The 19,592-nt window shown below is 37.8% G+C and overlaps 1 protein-coding gene across 3 annotated transcripts in view; it reads left to right on the plus strand.

Moving 5' to 3' along the window:
* Window positions 1–19,592, plus strand: part of RAB2A (RAB2A, member RAS oncogene family) — a 63,294-nt gene that overhangs the window by 34,858 nt on the left and 8,844 nt on the right. For all 3 annotated transcript variants that reach the window (XM_036436995.2, XM_036436992.2, XM_036436993.2), the window contains one exon: window positions 6,055–6,166. In XM_036436995.2, the coding sequence (XP_036292888.1) occupies window positions 6,055–6,166 (112 nt within the window). The remainder of the gene's footprint in view (window positions 1–6,054; window positions 6,167–19,592) is intronic.

Consider the following 19,592-nt stretch of genomic DNA (forward strand, 5'->3'; position numbering starts at 1 on the left):
GGGTACAAACCTATAATTAAACAATGAATGAGTTCTGGAGATCTAAGCACAGCATTGTGATTGTGGTTACCAATTACATACTTCAAAGATCCTAAGAGACTAGATCTTAAATGTTCTTAACACAACATGAAATAATTGTGTGACATGGTGGAGGTGTTAGTTAATGTTATGTTGGTAATCATATTGTTATGTAAATGTATCAAATCAATAAGATCGTACAACTTAAACTTACATGGATTATGTGTCAGTTATATCCCAATCAAAAATAAATTATTCCTAAATAATTAAAAACTATTTTCTTCATAGTTATTTGGTTCCTCAATTCAAAGCTATAGTTACTTTAGTCTTCCTAAAATTCCTATATTAGGTGACTGCAACTTTAGAGTTCTTAAGAAAAAATAAATAAATAAACCTAAATAAATAGACTGTGGCGTGGATAGAAAACTAAATATTTTTAAGATTTATTTAAAGACTCATTGTAATCCCAAGATTCATCAGACATTTTTTTTAGGAGGTAGAAATAGACAAGCTGGATTTCATTTTATTTTTTGTTATTCCTCACCCAAGGATATTTTCCCATTGATTTTTAGAGAGAGTGGAAGGGAGAGGGAGAGACAGAGAGAGAAACATTGATGTGAGGTACACATCAGTTGGTTGCCTCTGGCACAAGGCCCCGACTAGGTTTGGGGAAGGAGCCTGCAACTAAGATAAGTGCCCTTGACAGGAATTGTCCCAGGACCCTTCAGTCCATGGGGCAATGCGCTATCCACTGAGCCAAACTGCTTTTTAAATTTATATGAAAATATAAATTTGGAGGATTCACTAATAATAATTTCAAGATTTATTATGCTACTATGATCAGTCTGATAATGGCATAACACCATATATAAAAATTAAGTCATAGACCTAAATGTAAGGGCTAAAAGTATAAAAAAATTCTAGAAGAAAAAATTTTAGGGTCTCCAGTATTGTGAAACATTTCTTAAATAGGACAGAAAAAAGGCATAGGAGGAGGAAAATAAATTATACTTCAACAAAATTTAAAATTTCTCTTCAAAAGATATTGATAGTTACAAAAATGAAAAGGCAAGCTACCAGCTAAGATAAAATATATGTGGAACATATATCTGACAAAAGATTGGAATTTAGAATAAATGTAGAATTCTCCTAATTTGTTAATGAAAAGACAACCCAGTTTTTAAAAAGATCTGAACTAGCACTTCACCAAAGAAAACATACAGATGATGGCAAGTAAGCACATGAAAAATATTTTACACTACTAAATCGTGAGGGAAATGCAGATGAAAACCTCAATGATACATTATTGCACACTCACTGAAATGGCTAAAATTAAGAAGATTGACATAGTAAGTGTTGGCAAAGATGTAAAGCACTGAAACTCATATACAGCTGGTGGGAGTATAAAGTGATAAAACTTTTTAAACAATTTGATAGTTCCCTTACAAAGTAAACATGCGTCTGCAATATCACGTAGCCCCGTGGTCAGCAAACTGAGGCTTGTGAGCCACATGTGGCTCTTTGGCTTCTTGAGTGTGGCTCTTCCACAAAATACCACGGCCTGGGCGAGTCTATTTTGAAGAAGTGGCATTAGAAGAAGTTTAAGTTTTAAAAATTTGACTCTCAGAAGAAATTTCAATCGTCGTACTCTTGATATTTGGCTCTGTTGACTCATGAGTTTGCCAACCACTGACCTAGCCATTTCACTCCTAGGTTTTTACCCAATATACACGTTTCATGTGTTTACACAAAAAAATTATACTCAAGTTTTTCATAGCAGCTTTATTTGTAACAGCCCAAAACTGGAAACAACCCACATTTTAATTAACTGGTGAATGAATAAAGCCATACAAAGAATACCACATAGTAATGAAGAATGAGCTATTGGTATGTACAACAAAATAGATGAATCTCAAAATGATTATGCTGAGTGAAAAACACAGACAAAAAAGAAGACCTAGTGTGTGATCCTATTTATATATATTCTAGAAAATGCAGACTAATCTATAGTGGCAGAAAGCAGATCATTAGTTGCTGAAGGTACAGGTGGAAGAGAGAATATTATTACACTGGGGTATGAGGAAACATTGTGGAAGCTGATGGCTTCACAGCTATACACATGTCAAACTATATTAAAGGTAGTTTCCTTTATGTCAGTTATGCTGTTAAAAAGATAACAAATAACAGTATACTGTATAGATTTGATTATAGAAAGTATTTTTTTAATAGAAATCTAGGTTTGCTGTTAAAAGAAAATATCTATTTAAGCAATACTTCCATTGTAAAAGGCTAATATTTTATTTTGTAACCTGATGTATGTATTATCTTGGCTTTCACTCAGGGGCTTTCTTGTTTATCCTTTATTCATTTAAGTCGCCTCACTAAACCATTTAAAAGTAAGATTGTTGGAAGGAAGTTTTAGTCTTTGTAATATGGAAGTATTTATACTGTCATTCAGTGGTGATGTATGAAATAAGAGGAGAATATTTGGAGAGGAAAAGGAATTTTTATATATTTATCTCCAGTGTTTTCCTATGTGTGAAACTTGATGGGTGGCTTAAGTTAGGTTGCCTATGATGAGCTTATAGTATATACTAGAGGTGTTTCTAATGATTATAGATGAGTGGCCCATACAATTAGGGATATAGTAGCTATGGAAAGTCATTTTAGGAAAGAAGCCAGAAGAAAGTAAAAAAGAATGTATGACATGCAAAGAGTGAATGGGAGTGAGCAGAGATAAATGAGGTGATTATTATTAGATGAGATGAACTGGGGTAGACATGGAAACAGGGAATAAGCAATTTTTGAATTAGATGCATTAAGCACTAGGGAGCCAATGAAGAGATTTGAGAAGGGCAGTGACCTAGTCAGAGTGACAGATAACACTGATTTTTCTTACTTTGGCATTTTAAATTGGTTATACAAGAAATAACCAATATTAGAAAGCAAAATCTACAAAGATAAAAGTTTTTAATAGCTAAAGGATTAGCATACAAATCTTAAAACAAAAAGTGGGCATAGTAAAAGAATGATTTAGGAAAGAAAGATTTAAGTAATGAAAAGCAACTTAAATGGGACTAATGGGGATGAAAAGTGAAAGACGACAACATGATTTTATGCCTGGAAAACAGGAATTGACCAAAGTAGGATGATAAAACGGAAGAAGACCATGAATAGCTGTGTCGCTTCCTCTTTGAACAATTCTTCAAACATCTAGGTTCTTAACCCTCTTTGCTAAGATAACATTTCAAAAGGCAAACATAATCAGATCCTGATATGGGAATAACTTTAAATATTCCCATAATAAGAGATTGTTTCAGTAAAACATGGCATATGCATAAAGTGGAGAAAGGGGTAGTAAGAAAAAGGTATTTTCCTGAAGGTTTTGTGTAATTCAAAGCTAATTTTCCTTTAAGAATGATTGTCAGATAAATGAGCTGAATTCAGAAGCATGTATTCCCATCCCCTGTCACTTCTTCCCCACCCCCAAATTTTTCATTCCCGCTAGAGCAGCGGTCGCCAACTGGTGGTCCGTGAGGTCCAAAAGGTTGGCAAACACTGTACTAGAGTATAAGGTCCATGAGTGCAGGGGGAGTTGGATTTTTGTCTATTTTGTTGACTAATTTGTTCTGGGATCCAGGTAGAGTCTTGACTCACAGGAGACCCTCAGATTATAGTTGGATAAATATCCTTGCCTAATTAATGCTAAAATAGTTTGCCTGTTTTTTAAGTTCTCATCTTGCCATTAATATTTTATAGTACAATCACTTTTATACTTGCTATTACCTTTATAGTATCTTATATCACACCTAACATTTCAGGTGGGGTGTGTGTGTGTGTGTGTGTGAGAGAGAGAGAGAGAGAGAGAGAAGAGAGAGAGAGAGAGAGAAAGAGAGAGAGAGAGAGAGAGAGAGAGAGAGAGAGAGAGAGAGAGAGAGAGAGAGAGAGAGAGAGAGAGAGAGAGAGAGAGAGAGACTTAAAACAACACAAGTTTGTAATCTGGCAGTTGTGGAGGTCAGAAGTCTGAAATGAATTTTATGGGGCTAAAATCAAGGTGTCAGAAAAGCTGTTTCTCTCTGGAGATAGCGGAAATCCATTTGTTGTCTCAGCTACTAAGGGCTGCCTACATTCCTCTGCTTAGAGCTGCATCACTTCCCTCTCAGCTTCCATCAACACATTGTCTTCTTCCATGTCTGATTTTTAGGAGTGTTTTATCAGCACTTGTTAAACTGAATGAATGCTTAGATGGCATTTAATAAATCATGAAACATTTCTAAAGTGTAACAACTTGTGAAGGTTACAAAATAGTCACCAGAATCACCCACAGAAGTTTCAATCACAGAAAGGAGGTAACTGATAACAGCAATTTGTAAACATCATGACAGCTTACCAGTCAGCCAGCTTTGAGGTTATGAAGTTCCTGCTGAATTTTGTAAAGCTGAAACACTGACATTGCTTAACATTAGGTGAATGAGACTTTAACATCTTTGTTTTGTTTGTATTATTCCTAACTTGTGCAGTGCAGATTTGCATAAAATATACTGCCATCTTTACTGTGTACCAGTAAAAATAATATTGTAAAAGACTGCAAAAATGACATGGGAAAATGATCCACGGGATAGTCAATGGGAAAAAAGCAAATTACGATGAATAGTGATTACGAGTATATTCCGGTAGGGAAAAACAAAATGAGTTATATAGAATTATATTCACCAAGATGTTAATTACTTGGGAAAAGTAAATTATGGCTAATTTTTTTCTTTGTATTTTCCCTTGACAAAAGTTCTTCAATATAATTGGTTATCAGAAAAGGTAATCATTAAAAAATGTTTTAATGATTCAGTACAGCACAGTGGTCTGGATGGAATCACCCTACCAGCTTCTCCTAGAGTGTGAGCTTGGATCTATGGCAATGGAGAATTAAAAATGAATTGTTTCATTCATTCAATAGAATATAATACAACAGTAAAAAATTAAGAAACTAGACCTATATATATTATTTATATAAATCTGAAAAACATAATATTGACCAAAATTAGTAAGTTGTAGAATGATAACTACATCTAAATTTTTTTTAATATGTAAAAACAAAAACAAAAAATCCTTCTTTACATGAGTATAAATATAAAAGTACCCTGAGAATGAAAATGCCAAATATAGAGTGCTGGTTACCTTTGAGGTAGGAGAGAAGAGAATAAGATCAGGAACAGATAGGCACGTGGGAGGCATTGAGCTGTATAACTACATTTTATTTTATTTCTCAACAGAAAAACTGATATAAACCCATCATAATACTGTGTCAATGCTAAATGGATATTATATTATTCTCTATACTTTTCTGTGTGCTTAAAATACTTTATAATAGTGAAGTTTCAAAACTTTTACAGTAGAACACACTTGCAATTAGACTGTTACTTTCCCTCTCTGCCTTACTAATACAGTTCCAGGATGATAAAAATGAATACCATGCTCCTGTCCCAGATTTCTAGCTTAGACTTTTGTTTCTCTTTTTCTATTAACAGCTTTACTGGGAATTAAGCCGACTTGGATTAATAATCTAATTAATATATATTCCTAGTACTTTGGATTTTATTAAGCAATTTCCTTTAGTTTCTGAGAATGTGTGACTTATTTTTAATCACATTCATAGGAAGTCAGTCTGGCTGAAGGATGAAGAAACTAGTGTAGTTCTGTTCTCTCAATTTATTACTTGAGTAAAATGGTTCCTTCTTTAGGAATCCACTATACTCAAAGGCAGGGTGTTGGGCTAGATGTTTCCTTTAGGTTTCTCTTAGTTTTGGCATTATAGGCTGTAATTCAGAATCTTCTGTTTGATTATTAGTTTTTTGAAACTAGACAGTGTTTCTAAACACTGTGACCCTCATAATACTCAGCATAATTCAATTGCTTATTATGTATTAAAAATTAATTGAAAGAATCTTTAGTACAACTTTGAAACTCTTGGTACATTTTCTACAGATGCCTCTATTTGTTCTGTGATCATTAATAACATGATGCTTTCTTTCCTGTGTTTAGTGATTTAGAATCTAGAAGAGAAGTAAAAAAAGAAGAAGGTGAAGCTTTTGCACGAGAACATGGACTTATCTTCATGGAAACTTCTGCTAAGACTGCTTCCAATGTAGAAGAGGTAAGTGGGTCCTTTTAAATGTTTATTATCTTTTTACTCCATACACTTGTTCTATATATTTAAATATTTATTACAATAGTATATCTTCCATAAGCTTTTAATCACTGATAGTCTTTGAATATCATAAAGTGGAAAAATTTCTTTCTTTGAAATGCCTTGTAACATTCATCTTAGATCAGACTCTTGACTTATATTCTGAGCCTTCTCTTAAAGCCAAAATGCTTTAACACATCTTTGTATATACATTTTCCCTAAAATCTTTTTTTATGTTGCATGAGAGGGAGGAAAAGGGACACTAATGAAGTTTGGAAATGTTTCAGAATGCTGAACATTTATAGCTTATTTATAGTCACTTTTGATTAAATAGGTAAAGTATTATTGCAGTATAATATTATACAAAGCATGGGAATTCTGCCATCTTTAATAGATAAAATTTGCAGTATCTCCGTTATTTCCATTAATCATCTTGAACTTTTGGAAGTTATCTGAACACATTATGTTCCTTTATGCTGTATATGTCTGCATATGATGTTAATATAGTGTACATTGATGAGTGTAGACAGTTAATCCTCTATAAGGTATATATATTGTTACATTATAGTTTAGAAAAAGTCGGAATGAAGCTAAAAATAAGCAGCTTGCCTAGAATAATGCTGTATTTCTACTTTTTGGGTAAGACTCTTAACATATTGCAGACCAGTAGTTTTATTGCTAGCTTTACCCAGTGGCCAGATAAGTTTCCATTGAACGAGTACAAAAAATGTTTTACATAAACGTTAAAGGCATACTTTAAAATTAAATGCCCATTGCATTTTGAAGTTATTTATTACATGTTCTTACAAGCTAGTATCTTTTTAAGGTATGATTGGCCATAAGCCTTAGAACAGAAAGCATGAGAATTCTCGGGATCAGTCCCCAATGTGTCTAGAAAACAAATGATTAGAGAATCTCATTGTTCTAAGGATAGTAGAGGATGAGGTCATAGGCAGCACTTAGCACTGTGCCTTAGACGTAGTAACCAGTGAGTAAATATTTATTAAGAATGATACTTGGAGTTCTTCTAATTAACCCATGAACCCAGAAATTGACTATAGTAATAAAACAGCATTGGTATTCACTGAAGAATTCTTTCTTAGGTAAGATATTATACTATCTATACTTGATTATAGATAAATGCTCTTGGTTGTCCTTATTGCATTTCCCATAAGCACCAACTAATGCTTTACCTGTTATTGCCAATAATTTCAGCTTGATAACATACAAGAGCAATGTCTCACTTCATACAGCAAATCCAGAGAGAAATATGTTCCATCACTTTGTTAACTTATAATAAAAATGCAAACCTAGGGCCAACATGATATGGGAGTTTCAAGAAATTTGAAATTATTATTAACTATGGATTTTCTTGTTGATTTTGCAAACCACACAGAAAATTGTATGCATTTTAATATAGTACCATACTATAGAGTCAGATAACAAGATGCCAACTACCTATAATAAAGCATAATATACAAATTGAACAGCGGACCAGCTGGCCGGCCAACCATGCTATGACACCCACTGGCATTAGGCCAACCAAGGCAGGTGCAATGCAATTGGTTAGGGGCCCGGCCATCACCCCATGATCACCTCACAGAGGTAGGTCAAGGCTACCTGGCTGTCAGTGGCACTGCAGCAGATGGGTGGGGTCTCCTGGACTGTGAGAGGGTGTAGACCAGGCTGAAGAGGGGACCCCCCTTGAGTGCACAGATCTCATGCATCGGGCTTCTAGTTGGAAAGTAATCCTAGATTTCTACTTCTATCTCTAATGCCTTTGTGTTCATTTCTCTTACTGTTAACAAGTAATAGGAGGTGATTATTTATAAGTAGCAAATTACTGTTGTGATTTAAATGAAATACAGGTATCTCCTCCACTTTCAAAAGTTCCCAATGCACCACTTTGCTTTATTGTACTAATGTAAGTCATTGGTGAAAATAAAGTGACATAATGTGAACTTTCAAGAAAGTAGAGGATGATTCTCTTCACTTTGTGCCATTTCAGCTTAGGAAAGGTTTCATAGGAACACTGTACTTCAGTTAGTGATGGAAACCTGGGTATTCCACTAATGTTTTGGCAGCACTTGTTATAAACATTCCATATCTATGGTTAATAATAAAAATAATTGTTTAAGCCGAAACCGGTTTGGCTTAGCGGTAGAGCGTCGGTCTGTGGACTGGAAAGTCCCAGGTTCGATTCCAGTCAAGGGCATGTACATTGGTTGTGGGCACATCCCCAGTAGGGAGTGTGCAAGAGGCAGCTGGTTGATGCTCTCTCATCGACATTTCTGGCTCTCTCTCTCTCCCTTCCTCTCCGTAAAACAATAAAATATATATATTTTTTTAAATTGTTTAAATTTGATCTGAGCAGGAATTCCTCATTCTCATGAGAGAACAGCATTTTATTTATTCATGAAATTATTTTGCCTCAGAAGCTAAGAATTTAAGAAATAATCTTTTTAATTTTTTTCTTTAATATATTTTTATTGATTTCAGAGGATGATTGGGGGAAGAGAGAAACATCAATGATGAGAGAGAATCATCGATCGGCTGCCTCCTGCATTTCCCCCATTGGGGATGGAGCCCACAATCCAGGTATGTGCCCTGACTGGAAACGAACCATGACCTCCTGGTTCATAGGTCGACGCTCAACCACTGAGCCACGCATTGGGCAGAAATAATCTTTATAAATCTATTTTTAAAGGAATTGTTGACAAGCATCCAACATAATAAAAGAATAATATGCAAATTAACCATCACTCTCTTACACAAGCCATGCCCACAAGCCAATCAGAGCAAGTATGCAAATAAACCAACCAAGATAGCTACAGTCATATACAGCAGGAGGAGGGCGTTTCTCCAGCAACGGAGGAAGCCAAGCTTTCCGCCTGCCCTTGCTGGCTTAGGCCTCCACTCAAGACTACAAAGTTTCAATTATAGAAGGTAAACAAATCCAAACAGAAACAGTTGCTGCCAGAGTGAGCAGGAGGCTTGGCTCTGCTCCAGGCTACAAAGCTTGAGTTGTAGAAAGTAAATATATCCCAGATACCAGGGCCTCTGATTGGGTCGCTGGGAGGCGTGGCAGACCTGCAAACCACCACAGGCCCCTCGCTCAAGCCCCAAGGGCACCCCCACTCTGATCCGGGACACCCTTCAGGGCAAACCAACTGGTCCACACCCATTCACCAGGCCTCTATCCTATCTAATAAAAGAGTAATATGCAGATTGACCATCACTCCAACACACAATATGGCTGCCCCCATGTGGTCAAATATCCTGCCCCTATCTGGACACAAGATGGCCAGCAGGGGAGGGCAGGGAAGGGACCGGGTCTGCAAGGGAGGGCAGTTGTGGGTGATTAGGCAAATAGGGGAGTGCAGTTGGGAGGCACCAGGCCTGCAAGGGAGGGCAGTTGAAGGCAATCAACCCTGCAGGGGAGGGAAGTTAGGGGTGACCAGGCCGGCAGAGGAGGGAAGTTGAGGGCAAACGGGTTGGCAGGGGAACAGTTAGACATCAATCAGGCTGGCATGGGAGTGGTTAGGGGTGATCAGGCTGGCAGGCAGAAGCGGTTAGGGGCAATCAGGAAGGCAGGCAGGCGAGCAGTTGGGAGCCAGCAGTCCTGGATTGTGAGAGCGATGTCTCAGATTAGAGAAAGTGCAGACTGGGCTGTGGGACAACACCCCTCCCCCTGCCCTCATGCACGAATTTCGTGCACTGGGCCTCTAGTTACATAATAAAGTCATCCCTGAAATTTTACCTAAAAGCTTAAAATATTTTATTTATGATAAAGTGTTAAGAAGATGGTGGGCATTATATGTACTATACAAAAGGGTGAAAACAAACTTGAATCTCCTTACACAATTTAGGAACTGATTAAACTTGAAAATAGTAACCAGAGACTTCTGCATCTGGAAAGATGGAGTAGACTTACTTTCACCTGTTTCTCCTGCTAAGTACAACTAAAATTTTAAACACTCTATACAAAAAAATTATAAGAAGACTTTGAAAGATGGAGGGAGGAAAGGTGACCAGTTAGAGACCTTGGAACTTGAGAAATGAGACAGCAATGATTTCCCTTGGTTTTCTTTTTGCCTCATATGTCTCAGATTGGGTGCCAGAGAATCTGATGATCTAGGAAGGCTAACAGGTGCAGAGGAGCGGAAAGCTTACTCTGTAGCCAAAGGACCAGGAAAGGCACTGCCTAGCAAGACAGAAAGCTTTTAGAAAAGCAGTCTACTGCCCAGATGGCTGGCTGGCTGGCTCAGTGGTTGATTGTCGACCTCTGAGCCAAGAGGTCAAGGTTCGATTCCGGGTCAGGCACATGCTCGGGATCCCCAATAGGGGCGTGCACGGGGCAGCCTATCAGTGATTCTCTCTCCCTTTCTTTCTGAAGTCAATAAAAATGTATATGATTTTAAAAAAAGGAATACCATTCTGCAGCCAAACAGAAAAAAAATGAGTATTGCTTCCACTATCAACTAACTGTAATGATGTTCTTCCATGCTCATCATTTCCCCGTAGGAGCAGTGTCAGAGCAAGGCGTGCAAAGTATAGATTTAAAAAGACCCAGAGGCTAATGAAACAGTACTCCAAATGTCAAGTTTTCAATAAAAAGTCGCTTTTCTCAGCTAGAATCAGGAAGATCTCAAACTAAATGAAAAAGAAAAAAAAATGTAAACAGATGCCAACAGGAAGATGACAGATGTTAGAATTATCTGACAAAGATTTTGTTTTTAGACAACAATTATGAGTGCCTCAGCAAACAATTAGAAGCTTGTTTGAGCTAGCCGGTTTGGCTCAGTGGATAGAGCATCAGCCTGCGGACTGAAGGGTCCTGGGTTTGATTTCAGTCAAGAGCACTTGCAAAGGTTGCACACTTGGTCCCCAGTGGGGGTCCTGCAGGAGGCAGCCGATCCATGATTCTCTCTCATCATGGATGTTTCTCTCTCTCCCTTTCTCTCTGCAATCAATAAAATATATTTATATATATATTTAAAAAAAAAAAAAAACTTGCTTGAAACACATGAAGAAAAAAAAAAACAAGGTAGAAGAACCAGATAGAAATTTTAAAACTGGAAGATATAATAACAAATTAAAAACCTGATGGATGAGATCAGCAAAATGAAAGGTATGGCTCAGTAGAGAGTGTCTGCCTGCAGAATGAAGGGTCCTGGGTTCGATTCTCGTCAAGGGCACGTGCCTGGATTACAGGCTCAATCCCTAGTAAGGGACATTCAAGAGGCAGCTGATCAGTGATCCTCATCATTGATCTTTTTATCTCTCTCCCTCTTCCTTCCTCTCTGAAACCAATAAAAACATTTTTTCTTAAAGAAAGAAACAGAGGAAAGAAATAGTGAACTCGATGATAGAAACGACTCAGTCTAACTACAGAGAGAAAATAGATGGAAAAATTTACAGTTATCAGAAATCTAGAAAGAGGAGAGAAAGAAGTTTCTGAGAAAGAAGTCAAAGAAATAATTATTGTGATAAGTTTTATGTATACAACTTAATACCTGGATCAACTTAAAATATTCAGTGAGATACACTAAAAAAACAATAGATAAATCAGTATAGAATTCTTTAAAATGTTCAGTTATTCCTCAGAAAGGCAAGGAGGAAAAACAAAAAAATAGCAAATAAAAATAAAATGGCAGACATAAGCCCTAATAATTACATGATATATAAATGATCTAACTACAACAACCAAAGAGAGAGATTGGCAAAGAGGATTAAAAAACATGGTGTCTGCAAGAAACTCACTTCATATATAAACAATATAGGCAAGTTGGAAATGAAATGATGGGAAAAGACATATCACACAATAATCAAAAGAAAGCAGGAGTGGCTCTAGTTGAATAATATAAGTAGACTTAAGAGCAAAGAAAATAGCCAGAGATAGTAAGACATGTAATAAAAAGAATTCATCAGGATTCTTATATTTATTCTTATGTCTAGCAGTCTTATATTTGTATACACCAAACAAAAGAGCTGGAAGATATGTGAAGCAAGAACCAGTAGAACCAATGGAATTAAACTAGAAATCAAAGACAGTCTCTAATGATGATTATGATTTTGTCTATTTCTCCTTTCAGCTTTCTTGCTTCCAGTTATTAAAAACAGATAATTGGAAAAGTTTCCAGAAACTTAGAAACTAGACAGTACACTTGTAAATAATATAGGTATGAAAAGGGAAGTCTCAAATGAAAATTTAAAAGCTTTGAACTTAATGAAAATGAAAATACAATGTATCAGAATTTGGGAAGCACAAAATTTAGAGAGGGAAATTGATAGCATTAAATACATACATTAGAAAGAAGAAAAGTCTCAGTGAATAATCTTAGCTCCTAAGTTAAGAACCCAAAGCAAATACAAGGCAGGAAATTAATAAAGATAAGAGCAGAAATTGGCAAAATTGAAAACAGGAAAGCAATAGAGAAAATAAACAGAAAAAGAAGCTAGGTTTTATTTTGTTTTGTTTTTAATATATTTTTGTTGATTTTAAAGAGGAAGGGCCTAGAGGGAGAGAGAGAGAGAAACATCAGTGCTGAGAGAGAATCATTGATTGGCTTCCTCTTGCCAGCCTCTTACTCTGGGGATTGAGCCCAGAACCCTGAGCATGTGCCCTTGATCAGAATTGAACCCGGAACCTTTCAGTCTGCAGTCCGACACTCTGTCCACTGAGCCAAACCAGCTAGAGCAGAAGCCTGCAGGGAAGGGCAGTTAGGCATCAATTAGGCTAGCAGGCAGAAGTGGTTAGGGGCAAGCAGGAAGGCAGGCAGGTGAGCAGTTGGAAGCCAGCAGTCCTGAATTGTGAGAGGGATCCCAGATTGGAGAGAGTGCAGGCTGGGCTGAGGGACACACACACCTCCATGCACAAATTTTGTGCATCTAATTCTATATAATCTTTCTATACTAATAAATGGGGTAATATGCTAATTAGACCGGGTTGACCAGCCATCTTCCAGACATCCGACTTCCTTCTGGACAAAGCCATGGTGTTGGTTGCCTATGCAGAGGCAGTTAGGGTGATCAAGCAGGCAGGGGAACAAGGTAGGGGCAATCAGACTAGCATGAAGGCAACGTAGGGGTGATCTGGCAGGCAGACAGAGAGGTTAGGAGCCAGTCGTCCTGGATTGTAAGAGGGATCCCATATTGGAGAGGGTGCAGGCCGGGCTGAGGATCCCACCCCCACTGTGCACAAATTTTGTGCACCAGGCCCCTAGAATATTCATAAATGTGATAGAAGTACACCCAAGAGTTCATCTCATAAATGTCAATGAAATTAAAAAGCCAATTTGACCAAATATTCTTGTCTATATGGTATTCCCATAGTAATAGGACATCAGAACTGACTTTTTACATGTTCAATTTCTATTACTTCTGATTTTTCAAACAATATTTGGATGCTATATACATTTGAGTGCATAACATATGGGAGGGAACCCTTTATTTAGTTGCCTACCACTAACTCAACTAATATTTATGCTGAATGTGCAGAACATTTATAGTGTCATCAGTTTTTATATTAGGAAAATGAGGTTTTGGCTCTTTACCTCTGGTTGAAAAAAATTATTTTGAACTCCATTTTACTAAAGATTTTGCTGATTAGCAAATAAGAATCGACTGTGTGACCAGCAATATTGAGAACATCAGGATATCATATCTGCTGATAACTGCCCTGGATTCCCATCAGGTTCACAGCTCCTCACCCCCTGGCAGTTCATTCCAGAACCACAACTTTGTGTAGTGTCCTGCTCTGCAGGGTTGCAAGGAGATCTGACCCTATGGTCTCTCCTGTGACAGACAGGAGGTGCTATGAAGATGACAGCTCCTTCTCCTGTCCCTGGAATCCAGTGATGTGTATTGCACATCCTGTTATCAGCTTTTAAAAGAGTGGAAAATTTCTTTCAGAAGTGTTTCAAATGATTGAAACATGTCAAGTAGCTGAAATAATAATGATGTTGTATATTTGTACAGCACATTGCCAAAGTTCTTTTACGTCCGTCATTTCCATTTTCTCTGGAGGACTCAACCCCAGGAGTTCAATTCCCTATCCATTCCCCTTTATGTTGTATTACACAGTGGAGAATAGCAGGACTGAGGCTGTTCTCTTCTTCTTTGAGAAGTGTTCGTTAAAATGACCACTTCTACATCATCAAACCAGTTCAGGAGGAGCTGCATATACCCTCCTCCTTTTTTTAAAAAAAGTACAAAACAGGATTTACACAGTATATTAGTTTTTTAAACCCTCTGTTGAGAAATTTGTTGACTTTTATGTAACCCAGAGATTTCCAACTGTGATTTAGCCATTCCCCTCTCCACCCCCCACACACACACACACACCCCCGCCCTCCCCAAGAAAAATGAAATTAGGGATGGGGACACCCAACAAGGGATTAGTGTCTCTTTTATTTTGCTTATTCTCTTCATGGTAACATACAGATTGCAGTGGAGGATGTGGACACGATTTTGAAGCTCAAACTATATTGCAAAAACATTTTTTCCCAAATAAGTTGTATTTGCAGCAGTCCCTCGCAAACATTAATATGCATTCAGGTCACCTAGAAATCCTGTTAAAATACAGATTATGATTCAGTAGATCTGGGGCCTGAAAGTCTTCTTTTGGATCCAGTTCTCAAGTGATGTTGATGCTGCTGATCATGGATTCACTCTGAGGCGTATGGAAACTGAGGAATCTTCCAGAGTCCTTTCCCATCTCCTCAGACATTCCTTCAAAATCTCTCATCATCTTCAGCCTCTCTTTCTCTACCTATTCTTGCTCTCAGCGTATAATTATATAATCACATTCAGCTATCTTAAAAATCTGTCATTTTTGGTTCTGGATATGTTTTCTTTCTTTTTTTTTCTTTTTTTTTAAATATATTGATTTTGTACAGAGAGGAAGGGAGAGAGATCGAAAGCTAGAAACATCGATGAGAGAGAGTCATCGATAAGCTGCCTCTTGCACACTCCCAACTGGGGATGTGCCCACAACCAAGGTACATGCCCTTGACCGGAATCGAACCCGGGTCCCTTCAGTCCTCAAGCCGACGCTCTATCCGCTCTATCCGTTGAGCCAAACCTGTCTCGGCTGGATATGTTTTCTTATAGCTTGTATTATAGTAAGACCCATATCCATTTCCTCATTCTTCTTCACATCTCAGTGGCTTCCTCTACCATGCATGTCCAAGGTCACACTGGAACTCCTAATTGCCTCACCTAACAAATGCTTTTCTGTTCTTACTTTAATCCCTTGGTTGTTGTTTTTTTGGGGTTTTTTTGTTTGTTTGTTTTTTTACTTCTATAAACTTCTTTTTCCTTAGCTCCAATACCATTTTCTCCTCTTTATGCCTTTCTAGTCTTCCCAGGCCCTTTTCCAGCTTTTCTTTCATGTTGAAATGTCACCTAGGTCCATGATTTCAGATACCCTTCTTGGCATGTGTGTTCAGCTCTACATTGACCATTGCTCCCTGGACATCTCTGCATGAATGGCTCTTAGACCTTCCCAGTTTACCACACGCCGACTGAACTGATAACCCTTCTCTCCTGCAGAACTTCAGTATCCTACATCCTAGAGCAGTCCCTTTCTCCAACCGCTTTACAGTCATTTATTCAGTCATTGAATAAATGACCATGAATCATTTTCCTCTTGTGTCTTGTTATTTCCACCTGTTTAATATCTCTCCAAGTTGTCCTCTTCCTTCATTGCCTCCTATTTGGACTCCCTGTCTTTATTTTTTGCAGTCCTCTACACCAAGCATGTCAAACTCATGGCCCACAGGGCATATGCCTCATTTATTTGGCCTGTGTTAGCCTTTGACTTTGACATGCTTGTTCTACATTATTGTCTGTGAGATCTTTCTAAAAATGAAAATTGAATGTCACACCCCAATTTTATTAAATCATGTTGGTGATTCCTCACAGCGTCAGAATCAAATTCAGTGTGCTTATAATACAAGTCTCTTTTTCTGCCAACTCCCCACAGTGTGTTCTTTATATTAAACTAAGAGCCAGCAGCTGGGTAGTGCTCTTGACCCTCCACAGAAAGTGTTCTCTGTACTTGAAATGCCCTTCTTTCCTGCTTGACTCTTCAAAGATATAGTCAAGTTTGAGCCTCCTCTGGCAATGATACATAGCATATCTTCCCTGATCCCTATACCACTACTGACAGGATTTATTTGCTCTTTTCTCTGCATTCATTCATTTATCCTGAGCACTAATTTATCTTAGCCCTCTATGACAGTGTATGTGTGTGTCTATGTAGAAAAGTGAGGCAAAAGTCTGGTAATTAAAAGTATCTTAAAACTGTTGAAAAATCAGTACTAGAAATTCTTGGATTAGCTGTTAAAGTACTAAAGATAGAGCTAAAATAAAAATCCAGCCAGCTAATCCTGAGACAGATTGCTGAAACCTGCCAGGCCATCTAAACTGACATCAGATAGGTGGATTTCTCTGTCAGGAGGAAACACGTGACCTGATAAGACTTTAGTAACTAAGAAGACCAATTTCAAAGTCTCTTGTTAAAACTTTTGTCCTGTTCCTGTACTCGAAAATCCACAGACTTAATTTGATTGAGAACACATCCTACTTGCCTTGGGCTGTGTTGTCAGGACTTTCCACTGGAAATCTGACCTGACTCTCTATAAGGCTTAAGGGGAGTTTAGTTTAATAAATATTTACTACTCTCTTGCACACATTGGAAGATTTTGCTAACTAGCATCAGCTTCTCTATCCTTATTTAGCCATCACTCTAGACAACTTTAAGGATGATCCAAAGCACACTAAAGAAAGTTACATTCATCTTCTGTACTTTTAAACCAGGATAGCTGAACTTTACTGAAGAAAATCATGCTGATGTATGCAGATCACACACTTACACACTCACACATTGATCTGTAGTATATGTTCATAGACCCACAGTTATATATAAATCACCAACTACCAAGATTTTCCCACCTGTATATTACGTAAGCATTAGAATTCCATGTATAAAATAACTTCATTCCATCCTTGAAACCTGATTTTCTTCCTTTTTAATTGATCTCAATTCACGGCATACCCTTCCATCTTAATCACTTAAGCTAAAATTGGAATCTTCCTTAAACACCTTACCGTTCTTACCCCTTAAGAAGTCCTGCCACTTTCTCCTAAGTAGATACTAAATGACTCCTTACTGGTCTCCCTCTTGTCAGTTTTACCTCCTTATAATTCATCCTTTAAATCTGGGGTGGGGAGCCTTTTTTTATCAAGGGCATTAACATCGTTCGTGAGCCATACAAAATTATCAAAAAATTAGCCTGCTAGCCCTAGCCAGTTTGGCTCAGTGGATAGAGCCTCGGCCTGTGGACTAAAGATTCCTGGTTTCGATTCTGGTCAAGGGCACATGCCCATGTTGGGGGCTTGATCCCCAGTAGGAGGCACATAGGAGGCAGCCGATCAGTGATCCCCATCATTGGTGTTTCTCTCTCTCTCTCCCTTTTCCTTCCTCTCAAATCAATTAAAATGGTGGTGTTTTTTTAAAGTTACCCTGCTATATTTGTTCAAACATTTCATTAATTCCTAATGCCTTGGCAGGGCCAGACCAAGTACTTTCAGGCCTTATACAGCCCACGGATTGGAGATTCCCCACCCCTGCTAAACTGCCCTCTCATATTGTCTCCCCCTGTTTCCTGCCTTAATGTCTAGTGGGCCACTTCTAGACATGTCTGTCTGACTCAGCTTCCAATTGAGCTTAAAATCCTCCCCTCTGTCCAGAATGCTCTTTCGTCCCCTCAGTTTTCCTAATAAATGAATAGGAGCTTGCTTACTGCTCAGGCCTTCACTCAGGGTTTTTTCTCTTGACAGCTGTTCATGCCATATTTTCCCTATTGTGGAAGTTTCCATGCTGTGTTTCAGTTTTGAATTACATCTATCCTGTACTATCCCCTTGAGATTAAAGGTACTCGTAATTTATGAGTACGCTCGATTCGTGGTACTAATCAAGTACTCAATAAATGCTTGTTTAATGAAAGAAATAAATTACTAAGGAATTAAACATATCTGTGTGTTGTCTCTGACAGGAAATTCTTAAATACTATAATCTCCCATCCCCTTCTAACTTAATTATTCCAGTTCCTTCCCGCCTTTATTTTCCTGGTAAAATTGGTCAAGATTTGTTTAGGCCACCTTCTGTCATCATTAATAAATATTTACTGGTGCTCTTAGTCTTTGTAAAGGGAAGGAAGGACACAAAAGATGAAAATAATCACAAATATTAAGTACTTCTCAATCCTAGAAATCCAAAATAATTTTTAACTAGAAGCTTTTTCAAGGAGGTGAGACGTGTGTTTTTTAAACCGAATATAGCAGTAGTCCTCTTTCTTTTAATGAAACACAAGAAGCTCAGTATGAAAGAAATAAAAATAGACTGTGTTTGCTTTGGAATTGGGGGTGAGATGCGATGGGAAATGGGGGGAGATGAGAAAATGGTCTCCCTTCACTGGGCACTGCCTACTCCTACCTCATCCCTATGAGTGGCCCTTGCAGGATTTCCATGAAATACAATCTGAAAGCTACTATATTGGATGATGTATGTATGAGTCCCCTCCCACTGAAGCTCAGTCAAATAAAATCAGAACATTTTAAAGTCTCAGAATTTGAAGGAGTTTTGTATTTAAACTGCGCAATCTTGAATTCTAGCCTAATGTTCTTTTCCCAAAACTTTCCTATCTTTAAGACTCATCTCAATATATTTTATTCTTTAGGGCTCACATTACTTGTTGCTAATTTACTTTTTAAGTGTTTAGTTTTATTTAATCAAGAGCTATCAGTTCACTGAAGAGCGTTGATCACAGTTTCCCTCCTTTAGGCTGCAGTGTTTCAGGGCACATTCACATCCAGCACCTGTGTCCTCTTCTCTCATTCCCCACATGTCACCACACTCACGTATTTGAATGAGAAAAGCTAGCGTGCATCAAGTATTACAGGACAAGCACTGTTTTCATTGTGTTATATTCATGAATGCGTTACATTCATCCTCCCAACAATTAATATGAAGTTATTATCCTGTTTACAGAAAGGTTAAGCAGTGAGTTCAATGCAATACACGAGGTTTGAACCTACACAGTCTAGTTCTAGAGCTCCACCCTTAACCATTCTGCTAATCTTATAGTAAGTGTAAATACCTTCATCCCACAAACATGTTTTTAATATATTTTTATTGATTTCAGAAAGGGAGACAGAGATAGAAACATCAGTGATGAGAGAGAATCATTGATTGGCTGCCTCCTGCACACCCCCTCCTGAGGGACCTAGCCCACAACTTGGGCATGTGCCCTTGACTGGAATTGAGTTCGTGAACCTTCAGTCTGCAGGCCCACACTCTATCCACTGAGCCAAACCAGCTAGGGTA

This window comes from Pipistrellus kuhlii, unplaced genomic scaffold (genome assembly GCF_014108245.1).
Source record: "Pipistrellus kuhlii isolate mPipKuh1 unplaced genomic scaffold, mPipKuh1.p scaffold_m20_p_14, whole genome shotgun sequence".
NCBI classification, from domain to species: Eukaryota; Metazoa; Chordata; class Mammalia; order Chiroptera; family Vespertilionidae; genus Pipistrellus; species Pipistrellus kuhlii.